The sequence below is a fragment of the Chenopodium album genome, chromosome 26 (assembly GCF_948465745.1).
Source record: "Chenopodium album chromosome 26, dcCheAlbu1.1, whole genome shotgun sequence".
In the NCBI taxonomy this organism is placed as follows: Eukaryota; Viridiplantae; Streptophyta; class Magnoliopsida; order Caryophyllales; family Amaranthaceae; genus Chenopodium; species Chenopodium album.
The window spans coordinates 5092431-5118498 of NC_137859.1; the positions used below are offsets into that span (position 1 = coordinate 5092431).

The following is a 26068-nucleotide window of genomic DNA, read 5'->3' on the forward strand; positions in this document are numbered from 1 at the left end:
CAAAAGCTAAAAAGTCAAAAGATAGTACCAATAAACAGTTAATCCTTCGTTATTAAGAACCAAATGGCTCAAAAGTAGACAACTTTCACGTTTTTGCACTTGTATGTATTTGAACTTGCAAAAGCTAAAAATTTATAATTTGGAAAGTACAAAGCGATGCTTCCATGCTGGCATGCTGGATAAAAGAAGTTGAAGTTGCTTTTAACTGTGAAATTTGGTTATCCATTAATAGGGGTGGACTATTTCAACTTTTTATTTCTTCCTTTTTTTTTTTTTTTTTTTTTTGTTTGAGACATCTTCGCTTTTTTCAGGTGATTTGAATTTCAAGTTTAATTTATTTTTATGTGTCACAATAATATGTATCACTCATTTTTATTGAACTAGTCCAGTTTAGAACGAATCGAACTACACTTTATGACTAATATGAGTCGTAAATATACGGCTGTATCGTTATAATTATAATTTGGATGCACACCATCAAGCTAGGGAGGAGAAGCAACTTAAGTCTAACCTTAGTATTAACATTTTCATTACATATCAGAAAAGCTCAAATACGTATAAGAAAATGACATAAAGTGAGGGGAAAAAAAATGAATTATACTCCGATCCATAGAGAATTTTTTTTAAATTAATCTTTCCCAATAATAAAGAAATTTCATATTTATTTATTAAATATCATAAGCAGTCCATTTACACACATGTTTATTTTATTAATACCGGCCATAAACCATTCATTTACATTATTACATACGGAGTACATGTTTATCTATTATAATAATAAGGAAAATTTGATTTAAATAATCCAACCTTTGACGTATTTATTTTTAATAATCCAACCTTTTGATTATACTACAATAATCCAAGCTTTGGGGGGTGTCTTAGATTCTCAGGCCTAGCAGGTCACTTAACCTAAAAGTGCAGGTCACCTTCCACGTGTCAGATTGTCATTTGTCCAATAAATATTTTTATTTCTTTTTTAAAATTAAATTAAAAAAAATCCCCTTTTTTCCCCTCCTTCTTCCTTTCAAACCTCCATAATATTACAGCACCACCACCACCACTCCCTCCCCTCCAAAATCCGATCACCAGTCACCACCACTCCTACCCATCCGAAATCCGACCACCACCACGCACGACACCACCCCTCCCCTCCAAAATCCAACCACCCACAGTCGGTACCTCCAATTGCCGAGCACCCCACCTCCTTCCATCTCCTCCATAATTTTCGGCAGCTCATTCCTTCCTCCTTCCTTCTTACTTCCTTTCTTTTTCTTTCCTCCCTCCTTCCTTTCTCTTTCCCTTCACTCTCCATTAATTCCGATCCCAGCCACCCACGACTGACCACACGCCGCCTACCGTCCCTCGTCCTCAATTTCTCTCTCTTCATTCTCAATTCCCGGCCGGCCGTCGCTCCCCCCTCGAATAACATATTCCTTTTTCGATGTATAGGTCTTCGGTGTTTTAGGAATTCGGGTTTTAGGGAATTGGGGTGGTTTCAAGGGGTAGCAGCTGCGCGGAGGGGAGGGGGATCGGAGGGGGAGGGTCGGCAGGGGTAGGGATGGCGGTGGTCGGAAAATGGAAAAGAGAATGGGAAGGGCGGCAGAGAGGTAGGTGGCTGGGTTTTACTTTTTTTTTTTTTTTTTTTTGTCAAAAAAATTTAAATTGAAATGAAAAAAAAAAATTACCTGAGAAACAGGTTGCAAGTCACCTCGGCCTGATAATCTAAGACACCCCCCAAAGCTTGGATTATTGTGGAATAATCAAAAGGTTGGATTATTAAACATATATACGTTAAAGGTTCGATTATTTAAATCAAACTAGCCTTTTGACCCGTTCGATGCACGGGTTGTTGCTTAGGTTATTTTTCTTGAAAAGTGTCGGTGTTGTTGTGAAATTTAATACAGTATATATACATAGATATTGTAGGGAATGAAATGACACATTGGTTTAAGTTATATTTAAGTTTAAGAGATGAAAAGACTATTTTATTAATGTAATGAACACTAATTAGTTTAACTTTAATTTATTATAAATGGGAATTTAAAAAGAAAGGATTAAGAGAGGTAACATGTGGCATATGAGTGATTATGGTGACATGTGGCTTAGTATAGATTGTGGTTTGTGTTTTTAAATACTAAAGTATAGATATAGATTTTTCTAATAATAATGACCATTAAATTTTACTAATTATTTTTATTTAAAAAAAAAAAAAAAAAAAACACTTCCCATCTTTATTTACATTTTAATACACTAATGACACGTGGTATTGACAAGAAATACAAATTTATTTATTTGATAAACAACTAACAGATGTTTATCTTTTAATTTTTTTTTTGGGACACTGATGTTTATCAAGGGTTATATACTTATATTATTGGTGTTTGAATCTTATAGGTTGAGGGTAACTATATAGTTTCCAGTTTAACTTTAAAAAATTATATATTAACGTCATTCTTGAGATCTTCCATCAACTAGTTGGGGCCGTCGATACAGAAATTGGAATATGTGAACCATTCAACGATAATGTAAAGTGATCAATATTCTTGAAACATGCTGTAACTTGGCGCTCTTCAACTTAACTCCTTCTTTGGTCCTTCATCCACTGCAACAACTACAACCAGTTGTGATCAAATTTTGTTAACTTTGGCGTTTAAAAAGAAGTACTCCGTATTATAATTTATTTAAAAACGTCAAGGAGTTTTATACTTATATAGTTTAAAATGTAGCTATTACACGAGTTTCTATTGAAGTACAATATAAAAACTAAACATTGGTGTTTACGATTAAAGTTGATAAACATATACTCGGGTGTATAATAAAAATTCGTAATTCATTGTTACCTTATTATTGTGCTCACAAGATATCCTTGTTTTGACCAAATCCTCCTGGCCTTCATTCCTGACGAGTTTCAGTTTTGATCTCACTCATCTGAGCCTTTAGTTTGTTACCTTCTATGTTCGATCCTGTCCTTTTGCTTGTTTGGTTGAGTTCGCTTGACTTCCTGCAAAAGCATATACTCTTGAAGATGTTGCGCTTAGCATTTCGGGCCGAGCTCCTAGGGGAACCACCGCCCTGATTGCCGGATTCATCACCAGAAGTACTGATTAAGGGGAAAAATCAGCTGATTAGATTAATATACTTGTGCTTTGATCCATGCTTATTATGGAAATAATGAATTCTAGGACAAGTACTGTGATATACTAGCATACACATTATCTATATTACTTGGACTCTTCATTTTATAGAATACCTCACATATATACCCATGTCAAATCCTCGACATAAGTGTTGACAACTTGACACTCCACTTCATAATGGACAGTTTTGTTGAATTGGATACTTGAATACATACCCGTGTCAGGTAATAATACGTACATGACATGAGTCCATGTAATAACATAGTGTATAAACAATACAAAAAACGTACCTTGGGTTTTGCTCCAGTGAATAACTCTGTAGGAAGGTATTAAAGTTCTCAGTTTGCTGCCTTTTAAGTTGGTAAGGTTCAACTTTAACCTCACTTAATGGTGCTCTAAAATCTCCAGAAGTGAAAGACTGCATCCTAAAGCAATACTTAATGTGTAGGATTTGTAATGATTTCAGATGCACAACTTGTTTCTGCTTTCCTGAGAAAAACCTCTGTAAATTGGGACAGTGGCTAAGGAACAATTTTTCGAGTTTCGGAAAAATTGATATTTCGTGATGATCATCACCCTCCCATGAGATGACTTCCTTTATTTTTGAGCACGAATCGATTTCGATTGTTTTAATCTGCTTAAGAGCATTAGATGTGGCAACCGAGCCAAGACTTTGCAGCTTGTTACATTTGTAAATACATATGTACTGGAGTTTGTCATACGTATTCATCTCTTGTGCGATATCCCAGAGTTTTACAATTTGATTGCAATTTCGCAAAGTCAATTTCTCCAATGATATAAATGTCATCTGCAATGTCAAAAATAGATACAAATTCAAGTCATCCCAACAAGTCGATTGGCCTATTATATACTTCGTATGTTAAAAGATGTAACAATTTATACAAAGTAATATTACGAGTGTCGAGATTAAAGTATACCTTTCCATGGAAGAGAGTTGAGAAGAGCTTTGAATCATAGCTGTCGATTTCGGTCATTTGACGTGACATAGTAGCCAAATTATCGAGATCCTCTAGCACTATATCTGTTAAACGAGGAAACTCAGTGAAATCTCCTTCTGAAACACCCTTGACAAAAAGGAAGATTAATTTCTTACACCCTTTCACTCTTAAATGAGTTAAGTTGGGCGCCTTGAGAGGTATCTCTGAAAAACACAGCATATCGTTGCAATCGAAAATGTTCAAGATTCGCAAACAAGGAAACTCAGGATCATGACTTCTATTTCCAGGCAAAGAGATCTCCATCTTGGTAGTTTTCTTGTCGAAATCTTTCACGAATTGTTGCCACCCCACCATTTTCTCTAGCCTTAACTTTTCTGTTTTCTTGAGCAATTCTGCCATTTTCGTGTTGTTTTTATAAGTCTCTTTTATGGACCCAACTCGTAAAGTACGAGACACTCGTTTGCTGCTTGCAGACCGCGATTTTGATACCAAATTCACATATGATTGTGACGATTCTGCTGGTGAACTCAAACCAACAGATACATAAAAATGATCCAAGTTTGTAATAAACTTGCTATTCTCTGGAAATTGATCAAGATTCCGTACTTTGATTTCAACTACGTTCAAGAAGTTGATCAAGTTCAACTCATCAATTTTCGCAGATTCATTCTCCTCATCACTATCTTCTGCCCAGTCTTCGAAGCAATCGAATGCATAAAACCCTTCCAAATCAGAGAGCGATTTTAAAAGATTAGCAGGGATTCCGACCTTGTGCTGAATTTTACAGTTGCTCAAATCCAAAAGGCGAAGATGGTGGATGTTCTTCATTCCATCAGCAGGTAACTCCTCCATTTTCGAGTCACGAAAACTAAGAACAACAAGGCCTATTAGATCACCAATCCATCTAAGATCACCCAACTCACACTTCTCCAAGAGTAACACTTTGAGTTTCGACAATAATTTTCCTGTTGATTCTGGTAAACGCAGCTTAGATGATTTACTCCCCATTTGTTTAAGTGCTAAAACCTTGAGATTACTCATCCCTTTGAAAAAATCATCGGTAAACTTGTTATGAGGTTCGGTTTTATCCAGAATCAATACTTGAAGCTTCTCGAAGTTAAGCCCATTAAGACGAGAATGATCAGAGCCAGCCGCCAATGATATTGTTGTGCACATTTGTTGGTAAGTCCCTTCCATGTAACGCCATCGAGGAATGTCTTCCAACATGAACATCTCTTTTTCCTTTTCTGAAAGGAAATTAAGGAGAATATTGATTGTTACATTTAAGATAGAATAATTTTTTATCCAAAAATGGAGAGAGTATATATATATATATATATATATAACCTATTAAAATGGAGTATAAACGTTTTGATATGTGTCTTGGAGACCAATGAAAGGTCAAATATGACAAAAATAAATTAAAGGGACAGAGGTAAAACAATTGGGTGTAAATAGTGAGTACGTACCGTCTTTTTGGAGCAATAAGGAAAGCGTATGGCTACGAGCTTCATCAGTGAGTCTAAGAGAGACGCCTTGATCATCTTCTTGAGCTTCAAGCCACGACGAGGCGCTCATTTCATGAGCCCAAGAGTCGGCTAGGGAGATGGCTTCAGAAAGGTTTTTGACAGAATTGAACAAATCTAACCCAATGCCAATTCTCATCACTTCACGGACTGGTATGCTTGTTTCGGGGGGAAATGCGCAAGCAATCTTGTAAAACCTCTTCTTCTCTTCGAAATTACTAACAGAAATCTTTAAACTCTCTTCCCAAATAGTCCGGATCTTATCCTCAGAACTCGACTTCTTATCGAGTTCTTCACCAAATTCTTTCCACTTTAACAAATCTTTATCTCTTAGCACCTTTGCCAACGACACCACTGCTAGAGGTGAGCCTTGACAGTAACCCAACAATCTGTCAGCAAGAGATAGATATTCGGAATTCGTTATGTTGTCGACCTCCTTCTCTTTCTCATAAACCTTTCTCCAGAATAGACATCTTTCTTCATCTTTCGACAACTTTTTCATTTTGAATATGTTTTCGTCTCGTTCCACCCCCATTAATCGGCACACATCATCTGTCCTGCTTACCACCAAAATCTTGCAGTACTCATTTCCACGATCTACACCTATTGTTTTCATATCAACTTTTCCCATTACATTATCCAAGATTATCAATATTTTTTCCTTTTCTGAATATATGTGCATATTTAAAATCATTCCCCTTTGATCTAACTTATCCTGATCAATGATCAATTTCTCATCACATCCAATGTCCTTTGCAATCTTTTCTTGGATCGCTTTCAGATTTGGTGTTTCCGAAACCGATACCACGGATATTCTGTCGAATGCCCTTCGTACCCTATCATTTTGCACTATCTCCTTTACCATTGTCGTTTTACCTGGTGGTACAATGCACCCAAATACATAAGTACGGTACAAGATACCATTTATTTGGAAAAAAATTACTAATACTTTAATTATTTGTTTCTTTAATTTATTCTCCCCTTCCATTCTACTACCTTCATTTTGTTAAATTACACATTTAAATTGATACAGTACTATTAGATGTTTTCTTTATTTTTTTTGAAAACCGATAGAGCAATTTTATTAAGCATTATCCAAATCCACCAAAGTTAAAATACTTTGGGGAAAGGAATCAAGTCTTACAGGAATCAAGTTAAACTAGTAGATGTTTTCTAATAATAAAGTTATAGCCTTATAGGTCAAAATCAAATATTCACATCGGTTAAAAAAAAAAAAAAATTTAAAAAAAACAGATATTCACATGAATGGGTGCATACGAGGCTAGTATTGTATAAGTTAATATATGCTACATGTACAACCTTAAAAAATCATGGCATCATGCAATGCATATTAATATATTATTTTTCATTTCCAAGTTATAGCATGATATAAAGGCGGACTCACAATAAATCATTCTATTCAACCAAAAATAGTGAACCTTTAATATGCACGTTATAATTCTATTCACATAAATTAAAATTAAAATTAAAAAAATAAATTAAAAAACAAAAAAAAAAAACAAAAAAAAAACAAAAAAAAAGCTAAGAAAAATGAATTAAATTAAGGGCCTGTTCATATTTACTGAATTGAGCTGAACTGAACTGAACTGAACTGAACTGATTGGAGCTGAACTGAACTGAACTGAACTGAACTGATTGGAACTGAACTGAACTGAACTGAATTGAGCTGAAATGAATATTTTATGTGAGAGGGAAATTAAGAGCTGAACTGAACTGAACTGAACTGAACTGATTGGAGCTGAACTGAACTGAACTGAACCGAAATTAAGTAAATGTGAACAGGCCCTAAAGGTGAACATGAAAAACTTACCCATACCCTTTGCACCAAATAGGCCAACAACAGAGACTTGTTCATCAAGTAACTTGTTCACAACTTGATCGCAAAGTGTTTTTCTAGAATCCAAGTCAAAATTCTTATATGTACTAATCTTCTCATAAACTTTTTTAGCTGATAAAGGTTGAGTTAGTGCAAATTCTCCCTTGTGAACATTTTCAAGGGTTTTCTTGATTTTATCCAACTTCTGTTGAGCTGCTTGGCTCCACTTATACCGATGAACCAGATTGCAATGGCAGACGCCGAAGCAGCATTCATCTTCAATTCTTCGGTCTACTTCATCCGTATCCACAATTTTCTTGAGCTTAACATCGTTAAGCAATTCATCTACACCTTTAATCCAATCCCTAGCTTCATTTGTTTGTTCCTCTCCTTTGTGATTAACACTCTCTTCCACTTTACCTACAATATCAATCTTTTTTTCCTCTAGCTTTTTCGTTAAATCTTTCAGCTCCTTTATGTTCTCATTGTACTTTGTGATGTAACCATAAGTGTTAACTGTGCAGTCTGTGATCGCCTGCGCAACTCCGCTGCTAATCTTATCCAAGACAGAACTAGCAAATCCCGCCATTGATCTTTAAATGCCTGTCGATGAATAAGCAAATGTGGATGATCATAAACTGCTAAACTTAGACACTTAGACAGTTGAAAATGATGGGAGCAATATTCTCAATTTAGGTCATGCTCTCTTCACCCGTCTTATTTTTGTTGTAATGAAATCATTTTTGCTAAATATTCTCTATTATATTTGTTCTTTAAAGTTACAGATTTTTAGTGATTACAACTTATTTTTACCGAACTGGAATTATTTTGTTGATCTAAATTTATTTTTACTGACTGAGATTATTATTACTCCCTCGGTTAATTTATTATTCTATTTTCCGTTTGATTTGTTTTTTCTTATCTTCCTACTTTTGCTTCCTTTTATGGTAAGAAAATTTTCACTTTTATTATTGTTTACCTCACCACATGATTTAATAATACCAATGTTTCTAAACAATTTTCTTTCTCTCTTCTCACCAAGTACATTTAAAAAAAAAAACTATTGAAACCCACTTTCCATTTACTATTTCATTTATATAAACCATTAGTAAGAGATAAAATAAAAGAACACAAGAAGTACTAAATATTACTTCTTTTAAAGTGAAGAGAACAAGGTCGATCATAGTTAAATTGACAAGAATATTCAAGAAAGAGAACAAAAATAGTATTAGGCTATGTTCTATTCATCTTACTGATCAAAAAATGTAATTTAAGTTTCCATTAATAAAAATAAGTTAATTTAAGCTAGGTTACAATAAGTTAAGTTTAGTAAAAAAAAAATTAATTCAACCAAAATAAGTTCATTTCAATAAAAGTAAATTTTAATCAATATAAATCATCACCTCTAAGCAACAAAAATAAGGGAGGGAAACATATAAGTATTGTACATACATAAATGATTGTCCAACCATAAGATATGTTTTGATAAAATTTTATTAGTATGCAATTAACATAGATATGATTGTCCAAATTTTTATATAAATGATAAATGGAAAAAAGAATTTAACCACTAGATAAAGGATGAATAAAACACAAAGTATGCAATTAAAATAGAATAAAAATATGATTTAATTAAGTGATAAAAGATTGGCCGGTTACGTGCATAATTTAATCGAATGAAAATTGAGTATATTAATTAAGCTTATTCTCTAAAAAATAAAAAATAAAAATAAGCTTATCAATTATCATATCTTAAAAATTGGACGGAATCCGTCAAATAGTGATGGTGCCAAACAAAAAACCAATAAAGGTTTCACAAACTTTAAAATAAGGTATTTGTTCACAAAAGTGATCGATAACTAAAAGGTCGTATAGTAGTTACGTTGAAAATTTTCCTAAAAATTTAATAATGAAAAATCTTGCTAACAAGCATCTCAGGGCATTAGATGACTAATTAATATATTGCTCAAAATAATATTAAATTAAAAATGCATGAGAAACTTATCCGTCTATCGGAGTAATAAATATTGATTTTACTTTGATATTTCCAATTTTAGTTGTCTAAAGCGCTTGTTAGCTTTTGCATATTATGAAATACCCATTCTTTATAACAATTATAGCAAGATCAATCGCATGTCAAACTCATTAACTAACACTTATGATGAGAAAAAGAGGTTGAGATGCAAACCTAATTGGCTTGAACAGCTTTGCTCATATGTTCAAGCTATTTGAAACTTGCATGGAACCTTAGGTAATAGTTATTTATGATATAATTGGTAATTTGGTAAGTTGTTTTGTTTTCGTTTGTGGTATGAACAAATGACACCATCTGTTAATATTTATAGATGTGTTAGGTTTTGTGTGAGCACGTATTCCTCACACTTGGAATATCATATTGCTTTGGTTTTGCGACACAAGTACAAGCACAAATTTTGATTAGGTTAATTACTCCAAGTTATTCCTTATTAAGTCCAATCATCTGTTTCATGTTAACTGTTAAAGAATTTTCATCAACTTAATATGGTATTGATTATTTAATTTCTTTGCAAGGCAATGTTATTATCATATCATACATTCGTACTCATGCAAAAAGTCTAGAAAATGCAAGATTATCATCTTCTTATATAAATTAACACTTTTCGGGAAATATGTGAAAGTATTGATCCTACAGATTTTGACTATACTTGTGAGGTATATAAAATGAAATAAAGAAAATTGTCATGTAATCAATGTGAGATCTTATTCATTTCAGTTAATATGTATTCGCAATCATACAATATAATACTACATATATGTTAACAGTCTCATGTATACATTATTTTTATTTTTTTTACACGGTAAGGGTAACTGGACTCCAACCGAGAGCTCCTATCACAGGAAGCCTGGCTGGCAATGCCCAAAGGGGTAGGGGGATGGGATTTGAGCCCGATGAGAATCGAACCTCGCACCTCAAGGATGCGAGGTGATCTCTAGACCACTGGTCCAAGAGATCATTCTCTCATGTATACATTATTGGGGATCACGTAAATTACAAATTCTTAAATGAACTTGTTCGTGTTCACACTACTTTATTGTGGACCACGCACTAACATTAGAGACAATATGATTGTTTTATTAATAAAAAGAAAGGTTACTATATTAAAATAAAGGTTAGTATGTTAAAATAAAAATTAGTGTGACATTATAAAAGTTATAAGAGGTTGATTTTTTTAATGAAATTTTTAATATAATGGTCAATATGAATACTAAAGATCACTTTGTTGAAATTAGGTCACTATTCAACATAATGTCGTATTTTAAGTTCATAATAACATTAACGGCTATTTCACCAAATGCCACTGACAAATTTAAAAATTCACCAAATGTCATCGGACTTTTCAGAATTCACCAAATGCCATCGAGTTTTTAAAAAATTCACCCAGTGCCATAAATGACTAACGGCAGTTAACTCCGTTAGTCATTAAGGCTAATTATGCCACATGGTGGCTTATGATTGGTTGCTTATTAAATTAGTAAATTAATTACTTAATAAAAGACTTAAAAAAAAAAAAAAAAAAAAAAAAAAAAAAAAAAAAACCACCCACCATTTCTCAGCCCCAACCACCGTCTTTCACTGCCACCACCATATCCCCGCCTCCAGCCAGTACCCACCGCGGCGACGGCCATCCCTGAAGAACCGCGCCGGCCACCCAGGCTAGCCAGCCTACACCGACGACGCAATCCAGCCACCATTCCCGCGATTCGCAAACCCTCTTTCTCCCTCGAAAATCCCTCCCCTCCCCACGCCGGAGAACTCAAATAAGTTCATCCCCTCCGAGCTCCACCCTTTCAACCACCACGCCGGAACCCTAAATTAAAATCACCAAAATCGAAATCTAGGGTTTTGACACCTTAAATCCCAAATTCGAAACCCCCTCTACTCCCCACTGCTGGCGTCCATGATCCCTCCCCGCTGGAAAACCAAAACCGCCCCTCCCCCTCCCATCTCCACACCCTGAACCACCTCGCTTAAACCCCAAAATCGAAAAACCTTAAATACGAAATTTAGGGTTTCGTTTTTGGAGATTTCAATTTTGGGGTTTTAGGGTGTCGAGGATGGTGGTTTAATGGGGGGAAGTGGATGGAGGTGGTAGGGGGAGGGGGAGGGGTGGCCGCCGACAACAAAGAGGATGTTGTCGCCGGTGGGGGTGGGGGAAAGGGGTTGGGCTGGCGTAGGGGCGGTGGTGCGGTGGGAAGAGTGGCTGGGGTTTAGTTGTTTTTTTTTTATTTCCTGATTTTAATTTTTTTTTTAATTTTTTTTTTTTTTTTGAAAACTTCTTATTTTAATTTTTTGATAAATAAATAATAATAAAGTGAACCAATCATAAGCCACCACGTGGCATAATTAGCCTTAATGACTAACGGAGTTAACTGCTGTTAGTCATTAATGGCACTGGGTGAATTTTTTAAAAACTTGGTGACATTTGGTGAATTCTGAAAAGTCTGATGGCATTTGGTGAATTTTTAAATTTGTCAGTGGCATTTGGTGAAATAGCCGTAACATTAAAGGTCACACAAGTTTTAAAAAAGGTTATTATGTCAAAAAAAAAGGAGTACTATAATAAAATTAGGGGTCACTATATTGAATATAATGCCAGTTACGTATGTATAAACCTCGCAAGATTTTCTGCACGTAAATTGTAAGTGTCACTATCATTTCTTTTATTTTATAAAATACGGGAGAAATTAAAAACGTCTTCTCACAAGACCGTAACCTAAATTGCAATTGTCGCTATCATATACTATGTAGAATATGTACGTAGCTAATCGTTTTACAGCTATTTTTTTATAACGATTCTCTTCTCTTACTATAAAATATCTCATTTATAACCTATAGTAACGGTTTTTTATTCAAACGCTATTAAAAGTCCATTTAGGGTCTGTTCACATTTATTGAATTGAGTTGAACTGAACTAATTGGAGCTGAACTAAACTGAACTGATTGGAGTTGAACTGAACTGATTGGAGCTTAACTGAATTGAACTGAACTGAAATGAATATTTTTTGAGAGAAGGAAATTAGGAGCTGAACTGAACTGAACTGACTGATTAGAGCTGAAATGAACAGAACTGAACTAATTGAAGCTGAATTGAACTGAACTAAAATTAAATAAATGTGAACAGACCCTTATTATAGCGTTTACTAGACAACTGCTATTAAAAGTAATTAGATTAGAAAAAACAAACGCCTAACTTATTGCAGTGTACGTGCATAGTTCCACTTAATTATTTAATAACTTTAATATTAATCTTGGATGTGATTACACAATAATACTACCTCCGTTAACTTTGTTTTGCAACTTTAGAATATTTTATATCTTACAAATAATACCCCAAAACTGCAACTACAAGTTAACAGAGGTAGTAATACTGTAATGTTTTAGATTGTATATTAGTGATAAATAGTGGTATAAATATCATTAGTTACATTAAATTAAAACATCATAGCGATACAACAAAATTTTAAACAATAACTTAAACCAGATTTGGAAAGTGTTCCTCGAATTTCAAATTTCAACGTGTCTCTCGTAATAAGGCAAGAGTAATGATTGGCCAACGAACAACTCTCAAGTTAACTAATCAAACAAGAACAAGCAATCTTATTTAGAACTTTAATAAAAGTATTAAAATTTAAAAAGTTACATATTTTGATTATCCAAAAGCTAAAAGATGGTACCAGGAAACAGTTAATCCTTCGTCCTTAAGGATCCCAAATGGCATAAAACATGGATAACTTTTACGATTTTGCACTTTAATTTGATCAAAGTAAGAGCATATAAGCTTCTCCTCCAAAAAAAATTAATTTTAAACAATGTAAAAGCTTAAAGTTTATAAATAGAAAGTACAAAATGATGCTTCCATTCCGAATAAAGTAGCTGCTTTAATTGTAAATTTTGGTAAGTTTATTCTTAACTTGTAAGGATACAAGAAGTTACTCGGCTAGTGTTCTTTCAAGACGGTAACCCAAGTACCTAACCTATCTGAAGTAATTAAAAAAAAAAATTTACTATCTAAAAAAGGATTATTTGGCTATCTATAGGAGTAGACATTTCCAAAAATAAATAAATAAATAAATAAATAACAATAAAAATAAAAAAAGGGAGAAACCAGGGTTCAAATTTCAAATCATATTTAAGTACCTCTATTCATTTCCCACATCGGGAGCTCCAATCACAGGAAGCCTGGCTGGCAATTCCCAAAGGGGTTAGGGAGATGGGATTTGAGCCCGATGAGAATCGAACCTCGCGCCTCAAAGAGTCAAAGGATGCGAGGTGTTCTCTAGACCACTGGTCCAAGAGATCATTCTCTCCTATAAGGGCTTATTAGAGATAGATAATCTAACTAAATCTTACATAACTTATATGACAAAAAGGATATTTTGTAAATAATGTATAACACCAAATACTTCAATTAAAAAAAAAAAATGGTAGTGTATACTCCTACAAATAATAGTTAAGATAACAATCTACTTCTTTCTTTTTTTCTGAATTCTACCTAATTAGTAACTACATACTAAACCTATATACTGTAGTAACCAAGGAAAAGTTAAAATGGTAGTGAATATATATATGAGAATTAGTAGGAGTATTAGTAAATATAATTGAGTCTAACAAATTCTAACAATATAAAATGGTAGTTAAAATTTTCTAACAAAATCTTCTATTACAATAAATTAACAAATTTGGATCAACCGCTTAAAGCTCTACACTGATCAATATGTTAGGCTCCCTTAAAAAATGAGGGAGTACTCCATGATGCTCTTTAAGTTTGTTCAAATCAAATATTTCGTATAATAAAAAATATCAATTAATTACTACCTCCGTTAACATTTACTTGCAACTTTGGTTATTATTTGAAAGACATAAAATAAAATATTTCAAAGTTGCAAGTAAATGTTAATGGAGGTAGACAGGTAGTAGTATCCTTATCGGAGGTACCACATTTGTAGTATGTTTGTAAGAAAAAGACATAAATAAAGTGAGAAAAAAGAAATGAATTTTGTTTTTGTAATGTGATGAGCACAAACAAAAGAAAGTACTCGTATAATATAAGTTGGGCCCATTTTAGTGGGTCCAAAATTCCTTAACCATGGGCTACGGAAAAAAGAAGAACCAAAAACAAAAAAAAAAAAATTGGAGCAAACTTTATACGAGTAGTTTTTACACCGGGATCCAAGCAAGGAAGTGCTGCTTATGCTTCTATCAACTGCAACACTAATCATTTGCCCATCGTGCAACCTAAACTCTTACCTTTTGTTCTTCTATTCAACAATATTATAAAGCTTCCAAGCTTCTACACTTTCTCTTTTTTCTTTCCTGCTTTCTTTCTTTTTGAGTTAGGATATATTTTGGCGGACTCTATCTTTGGCGGACTTTATACTAGTGCATTGGTATGTGCTCAATGTTTGACTGTGTCATATATTATGGGACAGAGAAAGATTACATTTGGTATTTGAATTAACACTAAAGTGCGATTCGGTTTTACTTTGATATTTGACCAATTAAAAATGGAATGAAGGAATATCATTTTAACCATGATTAACGTGACGCATTAACGTATCTCAAGTACCTCTCTATTGTGAAGTATATATTTATCTACTTATACAGTTGCAAACATGGAAAATAGTGTAAAGAGTCAATTGATGAATAGAAACACTATAAAACCATGAACTTGATTAGACAGTGAAGGATAGCTCAAGTGGTTAGAGCTTTCCTCCCGATTTCAGGGGATGTTGAAATCAATTTTGACTTTTAAGTACCTTGTATTTTACTATGGGTTAATTGCCCCTAAAAATAATGGTAATAAAGACATAAAAAAGTTGAGATTAGCACATGCTAATCTTCCATCGAAAGCTGATATGTCCCAATTGCAAGTTGCAAGATTGAGTTGAGTTGCATGCTAAAACTTTGGGTACATCTTTTTCATATACTTCACTTAGTTACTTAAAAAGAATAGAGGGGACCCTGAATCATCTAATATAAAGCATAGATTTATCACACTTTTTTGGTGAATTGTCCTAACTCTAAACTTAACATCATCTCCTCCGAATTTGTCACTGCTCCCCCAACTTTTGTATGCAGATGCATAAAATAGCATTAAAGTAATTGGAAACACACACACACACAAAAAAAAAAAAAAAAAAAAAAAAAAAAAAAAAAAAAAAAAAAAAAAAAAAAAAAAGAAAGAAAGAAAAAGAAAAGAAAAGAAAAAAAAAACTGTCATCAAAGATCTTTCATCGGTATATTTCAAATTAAAAGCCATTGTTTTAGTATTTAACAAGAGGTTAGTGACAACTTTTCTCGAACATTTGGTAATTTTTGTATGTATGATGTGTCCTAATCTCCTATAGTTAAACTACAAAAAAGTGACTTGTGTATATATTTTAACATGTTTAATGCACCGTAATACAAGTATATTTAATGCTAAGCTAGTAAGATAAATACTTTTGGTTTTGAAAAATCTATTTAACATCCTATGTATATATAGCATGATAAGAAACTCACACGTTCATTATTCAATGTTAAAATTAATTTTGTTCAATATCCATATATCATTTAGCTAGCATAAAAATTGAATAAGTATATCTCTAGACCTAAATAATACGTGTAATATAATAAAAGATAAAAGACATTAATATAAATCTACAAATATGATATATCTCCGATATACACATATGAGCATTGAGCACAAGCTCCCTCACATAAAAGATAAGTCGACTTAGAGTCTGTTCATATTTACTTAATTTACTTCACCAAAAAATATTTACTTAATTTCAGTTTAGTTCAGCTCCAATCAGTTCAGTTCAGCTCCAATCAGTTCAGTTCAGTTCAGCTCCTAATTTCCTTCCCTCATAAAATATTCATTTCAGCTCAATTCAGTTCAGTTCAGTTCAGTTCAGCTCCAATCAGTTCAGTTCAGTTCAGCTCAATTCAGTAAATGTGAATAGGCCCTTAATCTTATTATATTTATATTGAATGTAAATTAAAGCTTGTCCTAAAATCTTATTATATTTACATTGAATATAAAGCTTGTCCTAAAACTCTAAAAGAACTCATTTAATTACTTATTCAAATAGCATTCTTTATGATGATTGTCTAAAATTTATTAATGTACTATTACAACAATTTTTTAAGGACCACAAACACGAGTGGTTGATTAGGTTTAGAGAAGAATTACAAGAGACCAGAAATTGAGGCAAAATTTTATGTGTACCATCGAATATAAAAGAAGATCAAGTACATAGTTGGACATTGGAAGCGAACTTGTCGGCCTTCACAAATTAAAAAGGGCCAAATATTAATCCACAACACTTTTTTTACGTTCAATCATCATCATCTTAGGGTTATCCTATACACTTATATATACTATAATAATACATATGTGATATATATAATATGGTTTAAGGAATTTGGGTCTTTTTTTTTGTGGGTCCAAAAATATAATGAGGATTAATTAGCTTCACAACATATGCACCCCTCTTCCATGTGACCATCATGAGTATCTTAGAGCTTATAGTTAGTACAACTTGATAAGGTATCTTGACAACTAAGGGTATGTATAGACATGACAAGTCTACATTTGAGAATCTAAGGATTGCTATATTTGTGCGTTCTAAAGAATGGATTGATGAATATGTTCTAAATGGCGTTATTTACACCACGCGTGACTGCGTGAAGATAGTTAAGTATGGCAGTGACTACTTTAAGGTGCATTTAGAACTTACTTCGTATAATATAATACATTTATACATGCATCTATGTTTAATATTTGGAAGTGAATGCTTTCAAAATTTAATAACCTATAAAAAAAAATACACATTTGTGTTGTATAAAGCATGTGACGATAAAACTAATAATGTCAAATTTTTCTCAATTAATTTCTACGTAATTCAATTAATTAACCTAATTTTAGGCTACTTGAGTACTTCTACTATTGAATTGGGAAGAAAAAAAAAATTATTATTAATTTATGGATTATTGTCCTTCACATATATAATACACCAGTGAATTGATATAAAAGGGCTGAATAGTTGCTACTATACTATCCAACTTTCAGGCATGAAGTCAAGAGTCAATACAATATATGAAATTACGTAATTTTTCATGAAATTTTGATACATTTCTTTTTACCTAGCTAAGGTTAAAGACAAATACAAAAACCCTTACATATTCATAATTGGCAAACAATTTCATCTAGTCCTTTAAAACCTGAAAAATGCTAAAAAATGAAAAAATGAATATTATTTGCATGATATCCATGACTTATAATTCAAAGTTCACTGTTTTCCATTCATATTAATATTACAAAACACTCAGTAATTTAACATTATAAAATATACACTCAGGGTCTGTTCTCTTCAGCCTATTTTCAGTTCAGTTCAGTTTAGCTCCAATAAGTTCACTTCAGTTCTTATCTTAATTATTTCCTTATCTCGTAAAATATCTAGTTCAGTTCAGTTCAGCTCCAAGAAGTTCATTTCTTATCTTAATTTCCTTCTCTCATAAAATATTCAGTCAAGTTCAGTTCAACTTCAATAAGTTTAGTTCAATTTAACTCAGGTCAGTCAATCAGAACAGGCCCTCAAAGTGGTGGAAATAGAGGTAAATTGAATAAAGTTTACAACTTTTGTATATCTGACACCAAAACATTAGTTTTCTAAATGATTTAAGGTTGGATAACATTAATATATCCTAACTCAATTGTTGAAAAGGAGAAGAAGAAAAATTGGCTTATTGCTTACAAATTATTGTGATATAATCATGATTTTCACTGATCAAAGAAATATTCAATGTATTTAATGCAATTACATATGAAGTATTTTGCATCTACATACGAACTATTACACAAATTCTCAAATCATAGTTATCAGAATCGGGATTCTACCTTGGATCGGTGAGTAGCGTAGAATTGTATCGTATAATTGTACAATTCTACAAAATTGAAAAGTACGATTCTATAAAAATTGAAAATTTGGGCTTTTAAATGTAACTAATGACTAAATACGTAATTTTCAAGCAATGACAACAATAATAATACATATATATATTATATATTATGTTGATAACATAATTTTGACTATACAAACATAAAATAGTTTTAGAAGTAATTCCGCACGACTCAAACAGTACACTACAAAGTTAGAATATTGGTACATATTCTTAATCACAAGACCAATATTCTTAATCACAAGCAGACGACACAATTGTTATTAAATTATGAAAAAAACAACGTTGTTGTCTCCTAAAATTGTCTTCCCTAATAAAAGATTCGACGATAATAGAATACTAAGTGTAAAGTAAGTTCATTTCAAACAGATAGCAGCTAAAGAATGACAACTACAATAAACTCATGTTATAAAAGTGTTGTTTATATGCCCACAGTTGAGTGCATATGACTCATGAATATATTTTTTTGCCTAAAAAAATTAATTGGCCTGGTTAAATAAAAATTTGAAAGTTCTTTAAATTGATGATTCATAAACTTAATTACGATTTATACTAAATAATATATAAGTCACTAACTAAAGTCAGGCTCAACTATGACATCTTTACACTCTTTAGGCTATAACATAAAATATGCAAATGATATGGATACGAGACTGATTCTGTTAGAAAGTAGACATCAAGTGCTTTCCAATGATATATTATAAGCTCAATTCCAACTTCGCAATATAAACTTATGGGTTTCGAAAAATCAGACTTTTTGCAGGGAGTTGAATCATTATAATTGGTATAAATTTATGGAATATGTTCGATTCCACCAATTCTACCGCACAGCGACCATACCGACAATTTACATCATTTGGGTGGATTAGGATCCTAGAATCGTACGATTGTACGATCCGAATATTGTATATAATAACATTGGCGTCAGTATAATTTTCCGTTTTCATGACTAAATGGGGTTTATATTCAGATTTTGAAATGGCCGGAAAAATAGCCAAATCAGGCAAGTTACTAATTCTTGTCAACATTCATCTTGATTTTGTTACCATATATGGAGTAGTAAGGTTACTCTAACAAGAAGATTTTTTTAAAAATTTTTTTTAACCAAAATGATAAACATAGCTCTACAGGCTAATATTAAGGATAAATTAACATTAATTATATGGATTTGCGTGTAATTTGTTATGAATTTCAATTTAATTTCATTTTAAAAAGTATACGTATATTTAATGTTTATACATAGCCTAAGGACTGCAACATATATCATTACCTTTTTTTTAATACCAACATGACAAATACAGAATTCGGTCCCTCCATCGCTTGCAAAATTGCAAGTTGCCGTTAATCACCACTAATCTCAAGTAAAACTAATTAAAAATCCCGTGAAAAAAGCATAAAATATTAAATTACTTGTCTAATCAAACCAATAGTGCCACAAAGACCAAGATATTACAGCAGTACTACTTGTAGACTTGTAGTAGTAGTGTAGTACCTCCTTCAACTTGCTTCAATTCAGCACTTTGGCAATCAACAATCAATTCCTCTCAAATCTCCACATTTCATCCCTCTTTCTCTCTCCTCTTCTCCCGGAAGAGAGAGAAAAAAGTGTCCATTTTTTTTCTGGGGAATCTCAACTTAACTCCATTCATTCTCACACTCTCCTTCATCCTCTTCACTTTACAACAAGTTTACCAGATTTCTAATTGATTTTGAATTTACGCCATTAATGGAGTTTCTTCCGATCTGATTCACGCCATTAATGGCGGCGGGAAGGTGGTGAATGACAGCGTAAACCACGTTTCTGCAAAATTTCCCATCTTTTTTTTTTTTCTGTCTCTTCAAAATCCCAACAACTTCGATGTGACTAATCCTTTGTGAAAAAAAAAAAATTAAAATCTTATCCAACTTTTTTCTTTCCTTCTTAGTACAGTTGCATTTTAATTCGAAAAGGGTTGGATTAGTTTTTTCTGTCCGCCATTGTTGTGAGCTTCATCCAAAAAAAATTACTCAGATGTTGACTTGTATAGCGTGCACAAAGCATTTGAATGGCGGATCTCTTGCTCCTCAACAACAAGATGAAGACGATGATGTTGTTGCAACACCCAGTAAAAAGCAACCCATTAAAACCCTCACTACTCAAGTAAGTGATGAATTCATAAATACATTTTTTATATTCAATTTAATATACCCATTTATTTAGCAATTTTAATTGGTTAGTTTTAATATGATGTTGATAAAATCAAATTTGATGAAAATGGCAGATTAAGGGGATGGCATTGAAGGCATCAGGGGCGTACAAGAACTGTAAGCCGTGTGCAGGAAGTAGGAGAGAGAATAATAGGAAGAGTTATGAGGAATCAATTGGTGGTTCTGTTTCTTCAGGGAGATTTCATTGTGGGTATCAAAGGGGGGAATCAACGGTGAAGAATTGGGGGAAGGAATTGGGAGGGAGGGTTAAGGGAGTGGGGATGGGAATGGGGCTTTCGAGTGGCGAGGCGACGCCGGTTTCGATTAGTGGGAGGTCGGAATCAGTGGTGTTTATGGAGGAGGATGAGCCTAAGGAGTGGGTTGCTCAGGTGGAGCCTGGTGTTCTTATTACTTTTGTTTCTATGCCTCAAGGTGGTAATGATCTCAAGCGAATTCGGTTTAGGTATAATTTTTGTTTTAATTTCATGTTAGCGGACTTTAAATCATTTTGGGACAAAGGCTTTATTGTTGTTGATTTGTATGACTGGTTGTTTTATTTGTTTGATTTTGATTTGTTTTTTGGTGGGTTGATAGATGGATAATTGAATTGAAATGGGTTTTGTGACTTTGTCTGTTTTTATGATAGTGATTTTTGTTGGAGTATTATCTTTATATTGACTTATGTTATGTGCTAAACTAGGTTATGTCTAATTTATTACTGAGTAGTTCATATGAATGTGGGTTATCTAGTGATTTGACCTCACTTTTTATGTTGGCTGGGTATCGGTTATAATGTTATATAATGGTTCTGGACTATGCAATAAATCTTCTATTTCCCGTCTTTAAGCTGTCAATATACTTGTGGATCATGGAATTGCTAGATTTGGGAGTCAATTTCGGAACTATAAATCAGGTTTAGTATTGGCTACTTGTTGAATCATTGACTCTTCAAGATAAAGATAATGATTGTTTCAATTAAAGGTCATTGACAGTGATGTAACTAATTGGGTTTGGTGGATTATTTGAGAGTTGTTACTGTTTTTGATGCAGAACTTTTGGGTTGCCCCTTCATTTGATTCTTGAGTTTATTAATAGGTGCAATTTGTGATCGTTGTTTCATGGCCTTGGTTGATCAACAGATTTTGCTCCTTGCTCCTCCATGTCACTGGTATAATAGAAGTGGCCGAGACACTGGAATCCAGTGTCTAGTATATTGATTAGGAAACATGTGGTCTCATCATATGTTTGCATTCTCTTGGTTAATAATATCCATCAGGCAGTGGGTTCTGGAATAGTTATGTTATTGGATGTGGGAGATGGCACTTCATTTTAACCACAAAACCAGGGGGTTAGTGGGCCTTTTTATTAAGCCATAAGTGGATTTTAACATGTTGTTAAAGTGCTACCTAGAATGATTGCATTTTATTCATTTTATTAATTATGGACCAGGCACTTTTCACTCTAACCTTTTTTTTTTCCTTAGTTTCCCTCACACTCTTATGCACATCTTTTTTGGCTCTTAATTTTGGTTTTTCTTATCAACTGAGGATTTTCTTTGGTTGGAAAAAGAGGGAGGGGGGGGGGGGGGAGGTTCATGGAAAATACGTACCTAGTCATTGGCAGAAAATTACCGTGCTTATACTATGTTTCTAGCTGCTCTGCAGATAACAATATGTGACTATTTCCTAGATGTAAGGTTATGATTGTTGATTGGAGGGAGGAAACATTGCGTGTGTGCTTGTGAAACAAATTGCTAATGCTCAAAGCATATAAAAGAGTTCAATGACCTCCAGCTAAAAACATGCTATAAAAGCTTATATGTTACAATATGCTTTGCTTAATCATCCACATCAACTAGAAGTGTCACTAGGTCGATGTGATGGTTGAATTGCCTTTTTTCCCCTCCTAGAAAAGATTAGATTGTTATAGTATTATATTGCTATTGTATAGTACGGATTAGTACCTCGTATGTACTAAAAATTTATCCAAAAACGATTTTTTGAGAATCAAAACGTGCAGGTGAACATTTCCCATTGGTTTAGCTTTAAAACTTACATGTCTTGTTTTTATGAAATCCAGTTTGCCACTAGATAATATGATTGTGAGGAAGTACTATTGTCTACAGATCCAAGTAGCAACATACATTAAGCAATTAGATCCCAAAGTTGTAAATGCTCATCAAAGTATCTTTAGCAACAGTTATTTTTTATTTGTCTTTTTTTATTTTTTTTTTTGGTTGGTTGGTTAGTTTGTTGTTGTTGTATCACTTGTATGTCTTTCCTGATGATAATTTCCTTGGAAGTGACAGTTTGAACCTCATTTTTTTTTTGTCTGATTAGTTTATGGCAGATAGTTAATATAACTCATTAACACTTGTGGTCTTAAGCAAAACAATATTGTATGGAACTAAGAGTTTGAAAATGTTTTGTTCGACTTCATCTTTTGAAGGAAGTCCATTATCTATTTTTATTGATGGCAAAGTTGTCCTTTTCTTCTTTTCCCATATACAGATGTGATTCTCTTTGTTCAGCTGAGTATGAAGGCAAAAAATAGTAAAGAAGCCAATAATATCTTATTAATTACATGAATCTACTGAAGGGCACAAAGATGTCTGAGAATATGGTATATCTATGTTCATTTGGCTCAATGGACCTTAGAAGAGTTAGAAATAGACATTGATGTCTTATTTTCTTCTAAGATGAACTCTGTACTGGTTGTTCAACCAGCAAAGGAAAATGTTTAAGCCGAATCGCTTGCCAGATGTGGTTGTCTACTTTGTGCTCCCTTTGAATAATTGAATGTCATTAGATGAGCCTGTTATGTTAGAAGAGATTTCTCATTGACCTTTTTATTACATACCACAGTATGAGGTTCTGTTGATGAGTATATAATCTGATGCTTCTGTTCTCGCTTCTCTGCTTATTTGTCTTTTTGCTTGAGCTTTTCAACAAATAAAATCTCAGATATAAGCTATTGTTTCTTTTGCTTCTTGACACACTTACTGAGAGTGCTGTTGTCTTATGTTTGTTAAAATTATTACCTTTCTTTCTTCATGCCATTTTTATAATGTCTTTTCAGCCGTGAGCTTTTTAACAAGTGGCAAGCTCAAAGATGGTGGGCGGAGAACTATGACAAAGTGATGGAACTATATAATGTTCAAAAATTCAATCAACAAGCTGTACCCTCAGCAACCCCTTCCAGGTCTGAAGATGAGGTGAGATCTTGTTACTTGTTCCTTTGCCACAGTTAACTTTTACTGTTAGAAAAAAGGATTGAGACAAAGTAGAAAAGGCATGTTTGTATATGGCTCACTGTATGTAACTGGATTCATGCTGTCTTTTATGGCGTATCTATGAAACCTGTCTGGGATATGTAATGATGATCATCATCTTGATGTCTTTGATCTTCTGACATCATTGCAGAGCTCCAAGATTGGATCTGCACAGGGCAGTCCGGCAACACCACCTTTGAGCAAAGAACGTTTGCCTCGGAACTTCCACCGTCCAACAGGACTGGCATATTCCTCAACAGATTCACTTGATCAGCATGGAGCTCGCCAATACTACGAGTCATATGGACTTGCTTCAACTCCTAAACTATCTAACATTAGTGCTTCAAAAACAGAGACATCATCAGTTGATGCCTCTGCTAGGAGTAGCTTATCAAGAGAGGTAGACCACTCGGGTGAACTTTCTGTCAGCAATGCCAGTGATGTTGAGACTGAATGGGTTGAGCAGGATGAACCTGGGGTCTACATCACTATCAGAGCATTGCCTAATGGTTCTCGGGAGCTTCGACGTGTTAGATTCAGGTGAGCTTAATTAGTTAAGTAATACTCCTATTAATTTTCTTAAGTTTCATTATATTCCAAGGACCATGAATCTTTTTCAAAATTCTGAACTACCAAAGAGACAAAAGCTAATTTGATTTATCATTACCAAGTACGAAACTACCTACCAAGTACCAACATTCTCATGGATCCTGGTCTCTTACAAGTTCAAAAATTATATAACAGCAAAGAGCCTGGAAAAAAGGATTAAGTTTTCAATTAAGAGGTTATTGATGTCATTCACGAGAAAAGGGAATGAGAACTGATATAACCCTCCTCCTTCCCTTAGCATCTTGACCATTAACTATCTTAATTTCCATGACTATTGGCATTGACTTATTTAGGGTCTACAACATAACACCATTTTTTGTATGATGCACTGATTTGATGCATTTTGATTCCTGATGCAGTCGCGAGAGATTTGGTGAAATGCATGCCAGAGTGTGGTGGGAAGAGAACAAGGCCAGGATCCAGGAACAGTACTTGTGATCTCGGCTGACACCTAACTTGCTGAGTCCCTGTTAGAGACTTATTTTTCCGTATCTTCCAGTAGCTGTACAAGGGTTTAGTTAACAAAGCAGAATGACCATGATGGCGAATATTGAACACACATACAACAAAAGTTTTCAATTTTACCTTCAGTTTATATATAGATTTCTAAATATAGAATTTTCCATGTAGTTAAAGTTTGGTTGGAGCATTAGGTAGGAAGATGTTCATGAGCTGGCTCGGTGATACTTACAAAAAAATATTTTGGTATGAAGTGACTTGTAAAAACCTCAAGTAGATTCACAGAAACTACTACTACTTGTACTAAGAGAAATTGGCTGAATAGTCTTCCAATACTTAGTGTACGTCGTTCCTTAGTCATCATCCTGTAATTATTCTCCTTGTTTCGGCTTTAAAATTTGTTCTGAACTAGCTTGTTTCAAAACTTTATACAAGCTTTGATGTTCATCTTAACTTGAAGAAAGGTGTGTGATATAAATAAATGATTATAAGTACTTAGGATCAAAATAACAATTGATCATCCTATTATATGGATTAAATAATGCTATTAAGAGAATATTGACAATTATAAGCAACTTTTTTTTTTTTTTTTTTTTTTTCTCTGACGATTATCTGAGTATAGTTTACGTTTATCAAAATCTAATGATTGACATTCATCATAATATGTATAAGTCGTCCGTCCATGTTCAAGTCTTCGTTGAAATTGACTCTAGAAATTTGGAACGCCCCCCATTACACGAAATGTAAGGGACATATGAACATCTCTGGTTGATAGGAGTGTCTGTCTTCTTTATGCGAAAGCATAACTTGTCGACAAAACAAAATTGGCAAATGTTTTTAGAGCAAACTTGATGAACAACAAGCAAGACTTTGATAATTTTCTTTGGATTTTACGTTGACTTATAGAGAGTTGTATTGTGTAACTCAATAGTTAAGGTTTGTACTTGGTGTAACATGTTAACCAACTTTTCTATGGTGTATCGTTACTATAGCATAATCTTTTACGAAATACCATGGTTCTTAAGAAGGTAGAGCTCCTCATAATTCTTGTTATCATTTAAAGGCGAACTAGGGAACTTACAAAACAAAGTCCTTAATT

The 26068-nt window shown here is 33.4% G+C and overlaps 3 protein-coding genes across 3 annotated transcripts; 1 reads left to right on the forward strand and 2 right to left on the reverse strand.

Moving 5' to 3' along the window:
- Positions 1-2230: 2230 nt before the first annotated feature.
- LOC145618634 (uncharacterized) lies at positions 2231-3913 on the reverse strand. Its single transcript, XM_081673406.1, has 3 exons — positions 3428-3913; positions 2841-3100; positions 2231-2611 (listed from the first exon to the last, which is right to left on the reverse strand). The coding sequence occupies exons 1-2, from the start codon at positions 3865-3867 to the stop codon at positions 2893-2895; spliced, it is 648 nt and encodes a 215-aa protein (XP_081529532.1). The 5' UTR covers positions 3868-3913; the 3' UTR covers positions 2231-2611; positions 2841-2892.
- A 63-nt stretch (positions 3914-3976) lies between these two features.
- Positions 3977-9770, reverse strand: LOC145616225 (putative disease resistance protein At1g63350). The gene is made up of 4 exons (XM_081670917.1): positions 9648-9770; positions 7454-8062; positions 5566-6498; positions 3977-5343 (listed from the first exon to the last, which is right to left on the reverse strand). Exons 2-4 carry the CDS (start codon positions 8046-8048, stop codon positions 3977-3979), a joined length of 2895 nt encoding a protein of 964 aa, XP_081527043.1. The 5' UTR covers positions 8049-8062; positions 9648-9770.
- A 10169-nt stretch (positions 9771-19939) lies between these two features.
- On the forward strand, positions 19940-25329 carry LOC145616582 (protein Brevis radix-like 2). Its single transcript, XM_081671333.1, has 5 exons — positions 19940-20583; positions 20705-21093; positions 23709-23844; positions 24053-24441; positions 24870-25329. The coding sequence occupies exons 1-5, from the start codon at positions 20455-20457 to the stop codon at positions 24946-24948; spliced, it is 1122 nt and encodes a 373-aa protein (XP_081527459.1). The 5' UTR covers positions 19940-20454; the 3' UTR covers positions 24949-25329.
- Positions 25330-26068: the final 739 nt, after the last annotated feature.

Excerpts from the sequence above, each read along its gene's own strand:
- LOC145618634 (XM_081673406.1), bottom strand. The coding sequence starts at position 3,867 with ATGAATACGTATGACAAACTCCAGTACATATGTATTTACAAATGTAAC. Across the intron at positions 3,101-3,427 it reads TCACTGGAGCAAAACCCAAG|TACTTCTGGTGATGAATCCG; the intron begins GTACGTTTTTTG and ends CCCCTTAATCAG.
- LOC145616225 (XM_081670917.1), bottom strand. The coding sequence starts at position 8,048 with ATGGCGGGATTTGCTAGTTCTGTCTTGGATAAGATTAGCAGCGGAGTT. Across the intron at positions 6,499-7,453 it reads ATTTGGTGCAAAGGGTATGG|GTAAAACGACAATGGTAAAG; the intron begins GTAAGTTTTTCA and ends TTGTACCACCAG. Across the intron at positions 5,344-5,565 it reads CTTATTGCTCCAAAAAGACG|AAAAGGAAAAAGAGATGTTC; the intron begins GTACGTACTCAC and ends ATTTCCTTTCAG.
- LOC145616582 (XM_081671333.1), top strand. The coding sequence starts at position 20,455 with ATGTTGACTTGTATAGCGTGCACAAAGCATTTGAATGGCGGATCTCTT. Across the intron at positions 20,584-20,704 it reads TTAAAACCCTCACTACTCAA|ATTAAGGGGATGGCATTGAA; the intron begins GTAAGTGATGAA and ends TGAAAATGGCAG. Across the intron at positions 23,845-24,052 it reads CTTCCAGGTCTGAAGATGAG|AGCTCCAAGATTGGATCTGC; the intron begins GTGAGATCTTGT and ends ACATCATTGCAG.